Source organism: Rhinatrema bivittatum, chromosome 5, assembly GCF_901001135.1.
Source record: "Rhinatrema bivittatum chromosome 5, aRhiBiv1.1, whole genome shotgun sequence".
NCBI lineage: Eukaryota > Metazoa > Chordata > Amphibia > Gymnophiona > Rhinatrematidae > Rhinatrema > Rhinatrema bivittatum.
Genome location: NC_042619.1, coordinates 13688448 through 13703041, shown reverse-complemented (window position 1 = coordinate 13703041; position 14594 = coordinate 13688448). Strand labels below are relative to the sequence as shown.

Genomic DNA, 14594 nt, shown 5'->3' with positions numbered 1-14594 from the left:
ACACACACACGCACAGACACACACACAGAGACACACACACAGACACACACACAGACACACACACACACACACACATATAACAGACAGAGACACACACACACATAACAGACAGAGACACACACACACACACACAGAGACAGACACACACACGCACACACACACACACACACACACAGAGACAGACACACACACGCACACACACACACACACACAGAGACAGACACACACACGCACACACACACACACACACAGAGACAGACACACACATGCACAGACACACACACACACACATAGAGACAGAGACACACACACAGACACACACATGCGCCTAACAGTGCAGGCTCCCAAGGAGCACGGAGCAGCCCCTGTTACCATTGAGGAGCACGGGGCTTTCGGACAATGGCCGTCCCAGTCTTGGTCACCCGGCGGATTTTACTGCAAAGCTCGGTGATGAGAGACGGGAGGGGGGGGGCCTGGTGCTGAATTAAATACAGATCACAGAGAGGAAGACGAGGGTGGAATGAGCTGCCAGCACTGCACCGGACTTTAAACCTGCTTGGCGTGGATTCAGAGGGGCGAGAGGTTGGGTAGAGGACATAGAGCGGGGGGAGCTGATGTTGGTTTAGGTACAGGAATTTATAAGATGGAGAACCAGAGAGGAAGACTCAACCGGGCAGACTGAATGGGCCGCTGGGTCTTCAATCTGCCATCATCTGCTGTGCTAATCGGGGTTGGACTTCAGACAGAAAGCCCAGCGCCTCACCTGGACAAGGAGGATTTTCAGCTGAACTTAGAGGCCTAAGTTTTGGGTTGAAAATTCTCCTGATTTTAGGTCCCTAAAACCGAGGCCCCTATATTCAGTCCTAACGTCAGGGGCCCTAGCGCTGAAAACCCGTGCCAGGGGGCCTCACTTACTTCCCCAAACCCACCCCACTCACATTTTAGAGACCTGGCCCTAGTCAGTTTCCAAAGGGGCCAATACAGAAGCCTAAACACTTTAAAAACTGATCCCTGAGCTTTTCCCCCCATACACAGAGAGTAAATCAGGCCGCGCGTGTGTGTGTGTGTGTATGCCTATGTGACACACGCGTGCGCGTTCTCCATCACAGAAAGGCAATACCCGTGCAGCCTCTTGCAGGACGTGACCAGCGTCTTGTTGAGGTGGGGCAGGCTGGTGGCTCCGGCTTTCACTGCCTCCAGGTCCAGGGCATAGTTCCCTTTCAGGTACTCGTGCGAAATGGTGCTGAGGCCATTGGTGCTGTGAGGAAACAAGGCCGTGTCAGCAAGGGGCACCACCAGCGGGCAGACAAAGTCTTAAAAACATATCCAGTAAAGTCAGCAACTTCAGGCACTAAGGGCAAGGGTGGGTACTGCATGCAGGGGTGAGGGGTGCGAAGGCCCCATGGGAGTCTATACATACACCATGCACATCCCACACACACAAGGACCACGAGGAGCCACAGAAAGAAGCAGCTTGCCATCTGCACTGGCTGGCCTGCAGGAATCCATACGTATACCATGTACATCACACACACACACACACGGACCACGAGGAGCCACGGAAAGAAGCAGCTTGCCATCTGTACTGGCTGGCCTGCAAGAATCCATACTTACAGCATGCACATCTCACACACAAGAAAAGGAGCACGAGGAGCCACGGAAAGAAGAAGCTTGCAGTCTGCACTGGCTGGCCTGCAGGAATCCATATGTACACCATGCACATCACACACACACACACACACACACAGGAGCCATGGAAAGAAGCAGCTTGCCATCTGCACTGGCTGGCCTGCAGGAATCCATACTTACAGCATGCACATCTCACACACAACGAAAGGAGCACGAGGAGCCACGGAAAGAAGCAGCTTGCAGTGCACACCCTGAGTTTCACTGCATACAACGCCTGCCTTTCTGCCATCATGTTACCTCTCACTTGCTGTATCCTGTGCACTGGCGGAAACAAGGGTGGAGCCAGATCCGCTGTGGCCAGCAGAGAAGCTGGTGGAGGCGGAGCGAGGAGGCAGAGGTGGTTTCTCATCTTCTCCGTCTGAAACGCAATACAATATTAAACTCAAGGAGCGTAGCAGCAGGTTCGTGAGATATACGTCAGTGGCATACAACTCCGCTCCCCATGATCCGTGTGTGGATGAGAGAGTCTATATCCATCTCTCTCTCTACCCGCTTAGATCAAGGTGCTGTATTGATTATATAACACATCTCCACCTTAAGTGGGAGGAGTCGCTACCCCCCACCCCCCATCTTAATGAGGCTGAAGGGTAGTCTAGCCCAAGCAAGAAGAAACGTCAGGTCCACAGTGAACAGAGGCATCTGCAAGGCAGCTTGCAGGAGGGCTTCAGGAAGAGCGCAAGGCTCTCAGACCCTCACTTGGGAAATGTTCTGGATACCCGAAGACCTTACAGGTCTTTTCTTCCTTCTTGGATTTCCCTTTAAGCAGTAGCACAGTTTCCAACTCCAGAATTTACAGGTGGGTTAGTTCAGCTCAGTCCCTGCTCACTACCCCCTAGCTGGAGTCAGCGGCACCGGCATGCTCTCTTCTTATCCCCCACCCCCCGATGGCCTGGAAGAGGAAGTGGTGAGCAGCGGGTGCTTGCGCGGGAAGACGACACCATGCTAGTGCGGGCAGCATCGGCCCGAAGAAGAGAAGCTCGGCCTGAAGGATGAGCAGTGCGGCCCAGAGTAAAACGAGGAACAACGTCAACCCCTGCGGCCAATGGGACTCCTTTCTCTGCAAGGGCTGAAAGTGAAGGAGGTTGCTGCTGTCTTTAGGGTTGGAAGTGAAGGAGGTTGCTGCTGTCTTTAGGGTTGGAAGTGGAGGAGGCTGCTGCTGTCGCTAGTTCAGGGGGGGGGGGGGGAGAGAGAGAGTGAGTGAATGAGCAAGCATGTGTGTTTGAGGTGCTGTGTGTGAGTGAGACAGTATGTATGTGAATGATTGAGAGCCTGTATATGTGAAAGAGTATGTGTGAGATTGAGAGCCTGTGTGTGAGAGAGGCAACATGAATGTAAGTGAATGATTGAGAACCTGTATGTGTATAAGTTTGTGATTGAAAACCTGTTTCTGTGAAAGAGAATGTGTGTATGATTGAGATCCTTTGTGTGTGAGAGAGAGATCACGTGTATGTATGATTAAAAGCCTGCATGTATAAGTAAGAGAGAGAGCTGGTTCAGGTGAGCGAGCATGTGAGTATGTGATTGAGAACCTGTGTGTATATGAGAGAAAGAGAGGTCATGTGTGTAAGCGTGTGAATGAGAGTCTGTATGTGAGACAGCATATATGTATGTGTGTGATTGAAAGCCTGTGTGTCTGTAAGCATGAAAAGAGACAGCGTGTGTGTAAATGTGTGATTAAGAGCCTATATAAGTGAGAGAGAAAAAGCCTGTGTATATGTGAACGATTTAGAGCCAGTGAGAGAGAGAAAGCTTGTGTGTGACTGAGAGAAGAAAGTTGTAAGCAAATCCGCCCCCCCCTGCTAATTCAAAACAATCTCAGGGCATCTGGATATCAAACGTTCCTAGGTATGCAAAGCATTTTTTATCCTTATGTTTCATTATTGTGTCTTTGTGTCAGTTTTGAAATATTTTATTGGTATCTAGAAATTTTTTATATGAGTTTTTAATTATTGGATATTCCATTCATCAGCTATTTATTTTATTTTTATTTTATTTGGAATCTGTTCTTTTTGTTAGTTTGCTTTTACTGCCATTGATTTTATATTTCTTGATTTGTTTTATGAGGTCTGGTGAAGTTTCCCTTTTTCCTTTGTTACACTGCATAGTGTCTCTCTGGCTTGTTGCGGTTTCTGGTTCAGTTTTCGTCTGTATGTTTCTAGTTATGCTTTATAGTCTCTCTCTATTTTTTTTTTATTTATTGAATTTTCATAATTACAATTACAAGAAAAAATCTTGTCATTATGTGATTACAGAACTTAAATATAGTTGTCAATAATTAGGTATCTACTATAACATTCCTATTAAAGTAATATTATACTCTTAAACAAGCTCTGTTCCAAAAACAAGGATAAATTTAAGAGAAACTTTATATATAGAGCGTTTTACTTTTTAAAGTAAATAATTCTATACGAAATAGTGCAATCCTACCCCTTTTTTTCTACTAACTAGCCGGTGTTTGATCTACGAGAAGACCCTTAAGATGATCTGGATCCGTGAAAGGAAAATTAGTTTCTTACCTGATAATTTTCGTTCCTGTAGTACCAAGGATCAGTCCAGGACACCTGGGTTGTGACTCCGCACCAGTAGGTGGAGACAGAGCAAAACTTGTGGGTGTGAGTCATATATGACCCTGTGCCAGCCACAGCCCCTCAGTCTTACGTAATGTCAAAGTAGCATCTCAACCAAGTTACAAAACCCCAAAACATACTACCAATTCAAAATCAAACCACCCGAACTCCAGGCGGAACCGGGCTCCCCAACCGGGAGAGCTAAACAAGCGATCAGCAAAACTGAACTACGAAAATTAATGAGCGGACTCTCCGTTACTTCAGCGAAGCCCTGCGGGCGGGATCCTGGACTGATCCTTGGTACTACAGGAACGAAAATTATCAGGTAAGAAACTAATTTTCCTTTCCCTGTACGTACCAGGATCAGTCCAGGACACCTGGGATGTACCAGAGCTAAGTTACCGAGGGTGGGAAGCAGAGAGTCCGGCTCGGAGCACCCTCTCTCCAAAACTCCCGGCATCTGTAGCCCGGACATCCATCCGGTAGTGCCGGATAAAGGCATGTAAAGATTTCCAGGTAGCCGCCCTACAAATCTCTTGAGGCGACACCTGAGAAGCTTCTGCCCAAGACGCAGCCTGAGAACGAGCCGAGTGAGCCCGAAGACCCACTGGAAGCGGTTTTCCCCGCAAAAAATACGCCGAACCAATGGCCTCCTTGAGCCAACGGACGATCGTCGTGCGGGAAGCAGCGGCCCCTTTCTTCGGACCAGAGAACAAAAACGAACAGATGGTCCGTTACCCGGAACGGATTAGTAACCTCCAACGGATTAGTAACCTCCAAGTAACGAAGAAGGGACTTCCGCACGTCCAGCTTCCGCAGTTCCCTAGAATGGGGATCGGTGGACTCCCCTACCGCAAAGGCCGGGAACTCCACTGACTGATTGACGTGGAAAGACGAAACCAGGCCTGCAACTCCGAAAAACGCCATGCCGAGGCGATTGCCACCAAAAAACACTGTCTTCAACGTAAAGTCCTTAGTAGTCGCACGCCTCAAGGGCTCGGACGGGGCCGAGCCTAAGGCGGATAGAACCCTGTTAAGATTCCAAGACGGACGCAAAGGAGGACGGAGACGTTTGGCCCCCCGAAGGAAACGGGAGATATCCGGATGTAGGGCCAGAGAGGTTCCACGAACCTTACCCCGCAAACAACCAAGCGCCGCTACCTGGACCCGTAACGAACTGCACGCCCTTGGCTAGACCGGCCTGGAGAAACGTTAGGATAACCGGAACCGAAGCGGAAGTGGGATCCACTCCCCGCGACACGCACCAATCTTCAAACACCTCCCAGACCCGGACATAAGCTAGGGACGTAGACTGCTTCCTGGACGTCAGCAATGTGGCTATCGCCGCATCTGAGTAACCTTTTCTCTAACAGCGATTCCTCTCAAAATCCACGCCGCGAGACAGAAGTGATCCGCATCCTCCAAACAAACGGGACCCTGACGCAGGAGCCCCGCGAACGAGATCTGCGAACCACGGCCGACGAGGCCACTCCGGAGCCATCAAGATCACATTGTACGGATGCAACTCTATACGTCGTAGAATCTTGCCTATCATCGGCCACGGGGGAACACGTACAGCAGTACGTCCGTCGGCCACGGAAGCACCAGCGCATCGACGCCCTCTGCTCCTCGTTCCCGACGCCAACTGTAAAATCGCGGGGCCTTTCGTGTTGTGCCACGTGGCCATCAGATCTATGTGGGGAACTCCCCACGTCCGGCAGATGAGACTAAACGCTTCGTCCGCCAACTCCCACTCCCCGGGATCGAGGCGGTGACGGCTGAGAAAAAAAAAAAAAATCCGTCTGGACAATGTCGACCTCTGCAATGTGGGAGGCTGCGATGTTGCCGAGAGTGTGTTCTGACCAGGCCATGTTGCCGAGAGTGTGTTCTGACCAGGCCATCAGGAGCTGCGCCTCCACCGCCACTTGAGGACTCCTTGTCCCTCCTTGACGATTGATGTAGGCCACGGTGGTCGCGTGGTCCGATAACACTCGGACCGCCTGTCCCCTTGCCAACAGCAAGAAAGCCTTCAGCGCCAGACGGACCGCTCTGGTCTCTAGACGGTTGACGCTGACCACAGGCCTTGGACTGACCTCCCTCGGCAAAAACTGCTCCCCAGCCGGAAAGACTGGTGTCCGTGGTCACCACCGTCCAATTGGGTACCACCAGGGACACCCCACAGGACAGATGCTTGGAATCGAGCCACCAACGGAGACTGGATCTCGCCTGTCCCTCGAGTGGAAGAGGCAGGAAGAACTCCTCCGAGACAGGCTTCCATCGGGATAGTAAAGACGGCTGCAACGGCCGCAGATGAGCGAACGCCCCAGGGAACCAGTGCGAGTGTTGAAGCCATGGAGCCCAGAACCATCAGGTAATCGCTGACTCGAGGAGTGTGAAGAGACAGTAACCTCCGGACCTGAGACTGCAGCTTGCACCTGCGTTCCTGGGAGAGGAACACTTTGCCCTGTTTCGTGACGAAGACAGCTCCCAGGTATTCTAGGGTCCGGATCGGAACTAGCTGACTCTTTGCAAAATTGATTACCCAGCCTCGAGACTGCACAACCTGTAGGACTCTGGTTACTGCCCACTGGCACTGTTCCTCGGACTTTGCGCGAATCAATATCGTCCAGGTAAGGATGAACCAGGAAGCCTGAGCGCCGCCGCTGCGCCACTACCACCATCACTTTCGTGAACGGGCGAGGAGCCGTCGCGAGACCAACCGGCAGCGCCCGGAACTGATAATGCCGCCCCAGGATGCAGAACCGCAGGAACTGCTGGAACGCCGGCCGAATGCCCACGTGAAGGTACGCCTCTGTGAGATCTAGGGAAGCCAGGAATTTGCCCGGCCGCACCGAAGCAATGACCGAACGAATTGTTTCCATCTTGAAGTGAGGGACACGTAGACATCTGTTCACGCCTTTGAGGTCCAGGATCGGTCTGGACGTGCCGTCCTTCTTTGGTACGATGAAGTAAATGGAGTAACGGCCTTCTCCGTGCTGATGGCTTGGGACTGGAACCAAAGCTCCTAAGCTTTCCAAGCGTCGGATGGTGCCTAGCACCGCATCCTACTTCTCCGGAGCCTTGCAAGGGGAGATGAGGAACTTGGCCGCCGGGGTACGAAAGAAATCCAACGCGTAACCGTGTTCTCTCACATCGAGGACCCACTGTTCCGACGTCACCCTGGCCCATTCCTCGAGAAACAACGTTAGCCGCGCCCCGACATTTGGGGTCACGCGCCGAGGTTGCGGCGAGGAACGGGCTGACCGCACTTCATTGGGAAGCCTTGGGACCCCCTCCGGTCAGGGCTCCCCCTGGTCTACCGAACCGCTTCCCCCGAAAGGACTGCTGCCACTGAGGAGTCCGTGAGGAAGAAGATCGATACGAAGGTCCTGAGGAACGAGGGGGACGCGACTTCCTGGAACCGCGGAACCGGGGTCTGGAGGAAAACGAGGACCGCGCTCTGAACCTATCCTCGGGCAGTTTGAAGGCCCTGTTCTCCCCCGGGGACACCATCAGGTCATCTAAGTCCTTGCCGAACAACAATTTCCCTCTGAACGGCCGGGCTCCGAGGTGAGCTTTAGATGAGCCATCCGCTGCCCAGTTCCGCAGCCACAAGAGACGACGTACCGAGACGGCCGCCACCATGGACCTGGCAGAGGTACGCAATAGATCAGGGAGGGATTCGGAGGAATCGTCTCCGGAGCCCTCCCGAGATCGAGACCCCCCCGGAGCGACCCCCCCCCCGTCAGGCCCCAACTATGGGGAAAACGTGGGAGGCAAGGCCGCGGTCCCTACCGGTTTCCCGCGCGATTTCTTAGCCTGTGGCCAAGATGGCCGCCACTCCCGCGCTTAGCGGAAGAGGTCCTGCTGCCTCTCAGCTGAGGCACCGCCGCGCGTCGGCGATCGCGAGGCCCGGGAACGGGCCCCCCCGAGGCACCCCCGACGATCCTTCTTTGCCCGGAACGCAAGAAAAAAACACAGGCCGTCCCTCGAGAGCCGCGCGCGCGCCGAGCCACAGGCCCGGCACGAAGAACCACGCAGCATGGCGGCGAAACGCGGCGAGACTGAGGCGCAACGCGGCTGACAGGCCGAGAAAAAGAAAAATCAAATCCGCTCCAGCCCCCCCGCGATCGGCGCCTCCCCCCCGACTGACCGGAGCGGCAGCGCTAGAGAAAACAGAGAGCCGGCACAAGAAATAAAAGCAAACCTGTTTTTTTTTTTTTGTTTTTTTTTTTTAAACTTCACGCTGTCCCCGGTCCTGGAGCCCTGTTGCAGGAGGGGTGAGTGAACCGGGCTCCCCGCTGTCACCCCTTGCGCTGCTACTAGAAAGCCGGGTCCTCGACCCTAGCAGCGGCCTCAACCAGGGGGGGTGGTCCCCTCAGAACCTCGCAACCCCCCTGGGAGGCAGGGCGGACAGGACTTCACTCACTAAAAATACAACTTTAAAAGGAAAATTCAATTTAAAGGAAAAAATCCAAAGAAAAACCTGACTAACTAACAGAATCAGTGCAGGCAGAGGCTGTGACTGCACCTGCACCACCTACTGGAGACAGAGTAAGACTGAGGGGCTGTGACTGGCACAGGGTCATATATGACTCACACCCACAAGTTTTGCTCTGTCTCCACCTACTGGTGCGGAGTCACAACCCAGGTGTCCTGGACTGATCCTGGTACGTACAGGGAACAAATATTTTTTTCCCTTCATGAATAACACCACATCTACAAGGATATTTAAGTAGGAAAAACCCTCCCTTATCTACTACTTCTTTCCTTAAAGCCAAGAATTTTTTCCTTCGGAGTTGCGTACTCCTCACCAGATCTGGGAATATCCATATTCTCTGCCCATAAAACATTTTCAATCTATTACGAAAGAAACATTTCATAGCATTATCTTTATCTGAGATCTGAGTGTCCCTCTATTCTTAACTTCATAATCCTCTTGAGATTTCTGTAAAAAAATCAGAGATGTTAATTGAAGTTTCAAGCAGTTTTTGTTCTGTTCTTTCTCGTTCCTTTTCCTCCTGTAGTATTTTAATCCGTTCTTGTTCTTTTCTCCTTATTCTAACATAGGATGCTCTTACAATGACTGGTAGACCCTGTTCTGGAATATTACGCACTTGTGTTGTATAACTTTTAAATAGTTCCAAGGGACTCAACTGCTTTGTTATAGGAAAATTAGTAACTCTTAAGTTCCATGCTCTTGAGTTCTCTAAAATTTTCAATTTTTCTATGGAATTCTCCTATTTTTAGCTGAAGGTTCTGAATCTTTTCGACTTGTATTATATGATTACCATCTCACATATTTTCTTTTGTTGATCTTCTATCTTTTCAGAATTTTTCTTTAGAGAGTTATTAGTTTCCAATACAGCGTTAGTTAAATTTGTAATTGATGAATCCAATCTTGCAATGTAATTCCAAAGAGTTTCTAATGTGATGTTAACTGGTTTCAACGTCACAGATTTAATAGCCTTAGATTTTTGGGCTGTTTCAATATCTTGTTGTTTTTAGGCATAGATTTTTCCATCTTTGGAGTACTTTCCTTCTTAGGGGATCAAGATATAAACTTCCCATTTCTCCCAAATCAGGTATTTCACTAGATTCTTGGCTCTCCAATTCTGTTACTCTTTTTCCATTCATTTCTCTTAAGTCTTCCCCTAAAATCTCCATGCCACTTAAGGCTTTCTCGCATTTTTCCTGGCCCTTCTGGAGGGGAAACCCCTTCTTTGCCAGGTGGAGGAGGTGTTACCAACCACCGGCGCCCCCCGGGCTCAAAGATGTTCCTTCGACCATAGGGGGTGGATTCCGCTTCAATCCCTCCCCTCCTGCGGTCTGCTCTACAGGGATTCTTGAGAGGTACCCAGCCAATCCGACACACTTCTCTGCCCCGGTTCAACACTTGCAGACCCAGAGGAAGGCTTCAGCCTTGCCTTCTTTTTGGTATGCGGCATGATTTATATTAATAGGCAATTTACAGCAGGAAATAAACCACAGGGTAGATGAGATAGTGTGGGAAGGCAGACTTTACACTTTAAACAAAAGAGATTCCACTTATGGACACTTCAGGTAGAAGGAGTTCCAGAAAAGATTTGGCCTACCTAAGGCGAATATCTTCAAAAATCCTCTCTCGAATACTAATGGAGTAAAGGAAGTCCAATCGAAATCCAGGTGGAATCCAGGCAAACCCTGGCATAGCCGCGCGCCCCTTAGGCGTGCGCAGCTTTGGCGGCACACCACAAGGCGGGCCGATTTTATGGGCCTACTTCTGAGTCCTGCTCCTTGCGTCAGCGTCTCTCCAACTGGTCCTCGTCAGGGCTAGAAGGCAGTCCACCCCCGGTTTGGCACAGCTGCAGTCCAGGAAAAACTCTCCTCCAACTTTCCACCTCTATGCTTTATGGTCTCTTTATTCTTTGTTAGGTGAGGGTCTGCACATGTGATTGAGGTGAGGGATTTTGCTGGCATGTAGTTTGTATAGGGCTCTATAGCAGCCTGGCTTGGTCCATATTCCTATTGGTATCTTAAGGCCTGGTGGAATATTTTTAGTGTTGCCTTTTCTTAGGTAAGGTGTTTACAGTTTGAGTGCTGGAAATTGGTGCTGTTTTGGTGTGGGATGTTTACTATTTATTCAATTTCTGTTCAGACAGAGTACTTATCTTTCCCTTGTGTCATTCTTAACATTAAAAATAATACTGGGCCTTTTGTGGTCATCTGGGTGCACTTGCTGCATCTCTGGACATTGCTCGATGCCCCCAGGGAGAAGACACATCTATCATGGGGGTCTGTGACAGACATGGTCCCTCATGCACAAAGGGCAGCGCTTAAACCCGGACGCAGACACGTTGTCTCGAAATAAAAAAGGGACACGATGTCAAAAATCAATGGCAGCAGTTCTCGATGGCTGATGGGCATCGAACGCACCGCCACCCCAGGGATGAACTGCGACATGAAACTTACCCCAAAATATTAAAGAAAAACAGGCTGACGATAAGGGGAGAATCGGGAAGGACCTGGCATGAACCGTGCAATTCCGCATCGAATGCACAGCCACCCCAGGGATGAACTGCGACATGAAACTTACCCCAAAATATAAAAAAAAAAACAGGCTGACGATAAGGGGAGAATCGGGAAGGGACCTCGCATGAACCGTGCAATTCCGCTAAAAAAATAATCCACTCAAAAACAGCAAGAAAAAGAAACTTCTTAGAGAAGTGCGGAGAGGCTCAATTTGCCGCGACCCACGAGGCTCCGAGGAAAAGAAGAGACGGAGGGGACCTTGCGTGGATGCTCGAGCAATGCTCAGAGAGGCTCAGTCAAAGTACTAGAAACTTTGACACACGTTTTCCCGTGCCGGGCTCCTACGGATGACGTCGCCCGTGTGCGAGGACTGACGCCCTGCTTCGTCCTTAGAGAAAGGCAGAGCGCCAAGGTCACAAGAAGCAACAGAGGAGGGGTTTAATTATTTCAAACTGGGGCAAGGAGGAAGGCTTCCGTCTAAACCAAAAAGGAGAAGACTTCTAGCACCCAAAAAACCCAGGTCATAAAGGACTTGTTAAACTAAAAGTCCTGGGAAAGCAACGGGCACAGGGCAATGCAAGTTCAAGCCGAATAGAAACCTGGGTGGGACGAGAGGCTGGGGGGGGGGGGGGGGTCACTGTACCTGAATAGAAACCTGGGTGGGACGAGAGGCTGGGGGGGGGGGGTCACTGTACCTGAATAGAAACCTGGGTGGGATGAGAGGCTGGGGGGGGGGGGGGGGGGGGTCACTGTACCTGAATAGAAACCTGGGTGGGACGAGAGGCTGGGGGGGGGGGGGGTCACTGTACCTGAATAGAAACCTGGGTGGGACGAGAGGCTGGGGGGGGGGGGGGGGTTCACTGTACCTGAATAGAAACCTGGGTGGGACGAGAGGCTGGGGGGGGGGGGTTCACTGTACCTGAATAGAACCTGGGTGGGACGAGAGGCTGGGGGGGGGGGGGGTCACTGTACCTGAATAGAAACCTGGGTGGGACGAGAGGCTGGGGGGGGGGGGGGGGTCACTGTACCTGAATAGAAACCTGGGTGAGACGAGAGGCTGGGGGGGGGGGGGGGTCACTGTACCTGAATAGAAACCTGGGTGGGACGAGAGGCTGGGGGGGGGGGGGGGGGGGGGTTACTGTACCTGAATAGAAAACCTGGGTGGGACGAGAGGCTGGGGGGGGGGGGGGGTTACTGTACCTGAATAGAAACCTGGGTGGGATGAGAGGCTGGGGGTGGGGGGTCACTGTACCTGAATAGAAGGCTGGGTGGGACGAGAGGCGGGGGGGGGGGTCACTGTACCTGAATAGAAACCTGGGTGGGACGAGAGGCGGGGGGGGGTCACTGTACCTGAATAGAAACCTGGGTGGGACGAGAGGCTGGGGGGGGGGGCACTGTACCTGAATAGAAACCTGGGGGGGTTCACTGTACCTGAATAGAAACCTGGGTGGGACGAGAGGCTGGGGGGGGGGGGGTCACTGTACCTGAATAGTCCTCTCTCCTCGCTGCCCTCCTTCTCCTTCTCCCCGCTCCACGGGGTACAGCAGGTGCACACCAGGCCCTGGCTGGGCTGCAGGTACAGCGAGATGAGCTCTCCCAGGCTCTTAAAGCGCCTCACCTGGACCCCTTGAGATGTCTGGGGGGGGGGGGGGGGAGAGGGGTGAAAAAGGAAAACGGAAAGGAAGAGACACCATGAGAACAGCTCAGGACATGCGGCAGACACAAACGCCAGAAACTCCCCCCCCCGACCACCCCTCCCATTCTGCGAGAAACCACGAGAAGAGCTCAGGACACGCGGCAGACACAAACGCCAGAAACTCCCCCCCCCCCCCGACCACCCCTCCCATTCTGCGAGAAACCACGAGAAGAGCTCAGGACACGTGGCAGACACAAACGCCAGAAACTCCCCCCCCCCCGACCACCCCTCCCATTCTGCGAGAAACCACGAGAAGAGCTCAGGACACGCGGCAGACACAAACGCCAGAAACTCCCCCCCCCCCCCCCGACCACCCCTCCCATTCTGCGAGAAACCACGAGAAGAGCTCAGGACACACGGCAGACACAAACGCCAGAAACTCCCCCCCCCCCCCCCCCACCCCTCCCATTCTGCGAGAACCCGAGAAGAGCTCAGACACGCGGCAGACACAAACGCCAGAAACTCCCCCTCCCCCCCGACCACCCCTCCCATTCTGCGAGAAACCACGAGAAGAGCTCAGGACACACGCAGACACAAACGCCAGAAACTCCCCCCCCCCCCCGACCACCCCTCCCATTCTGCAGAAACCCGAGAAGAGCTCAGAGAGCTCGGCAGACACAAACGCCAGAAACTCCCCCCCCCCCCCGACCACCCCTCCCATTCTGCGAGAAACCACAGAAGAGCTCAGGACACGTGGCAGACACAAACGCCAGAAACTCCCCCCCCCCGACCACCCCTCCCATTCTGCGAGAAACCCGAGAAGAGCTCAGGACACGCGGCAAACACAAACGCCAGAACCCCCCCCCCCCCCCCCGACCACCCCTCCCATTCTGCGAGAAACCACGAGAAGAGCTCAGGACACGCGGCAGACACAAACGCCAGAAACTCCCCCTCCCCCCGACCACCCCTCCCATTCTGCGAGAAACCACGAGAAGAGCTCAGGACACACGGCAGACACAAACGCCAGAAACTCCCCCCCCCCCGACCACCCCTCCCATTCTGCGAGAAACCACGAGAAGAGCTCAGGACACGCGGCAGACACAAACGCCAGAAACTCCCCCCCCCCCCGACCACCCCCTCCCATTCTGCGAGAAACCACGAGAAGAGCTCAGGATACGCGGCAGACACAAACGCCAGAAACTCCCCACACCCCGACCACCCCTCCCATTCTGCGAGAAACCACGAGAAGAGCTCAGGAGACGCGGCAGACACAAACGCCAGAAACTCCCCACACCCCGACCACCCCTCCCATTCTGCGAGAAACCACGAGAAGAGCTCAGGACACGCGGCAGACACAAACGCCAGAAACTCCCCCTCCCCCCGACCACCCCTCCCATTCTGCAAGAAACCACGAGAAGAGCTCAGGACACACGGCAGACACAAACGCCAGAAACTCACTCCCCCCCCCGACCACCCCTCCATTCTGCGAGAAACCACGAAGAGCTCAGGACACGCGGCAGACACAAACGCCAGAAACTCCCCCTCCCCCCGACCACCCCTCCATTCTGCGAGAAACCACGAGAAGAGCTCAGGACACACGGCAGACACAACGCCAGAAACTCCCCCCCCCCCGACCACCCCTCCCATTCTGCAAGAAACCACGAGAAGAGCTCAGGACAAACGCGTCAGAC

At 52.9% G+C, this 14594-nt stretch overlaps 1 protein-coding gene across 1 annotated transcript in view; it reads right to left on the bottom strand.

Moving 5' to 3' along the window:
• The window catches only part of INPPL1 (inositol polyphosphate phosphatase like 1), a 175076-nt gene that overhangs the window by 109062 nt on the left and 51420 nt on the right, over nucleotides 1-14594 (bottom strand). Inside the window, 4 exon segments of the mRNA XM_029601865.1 lie at nucleotides 1121-1313; nucleotides 1934-2047; nucleotides 12752-12761; nucleotides 12763-12903. Of these exon segments, the coding sequence (XP_029457725.1) occupies nucleotides 1121-1313; nucleotides 1934-2047; nucleotides 12752-12761; nucleotides 12763-12903 (458 nt within the window).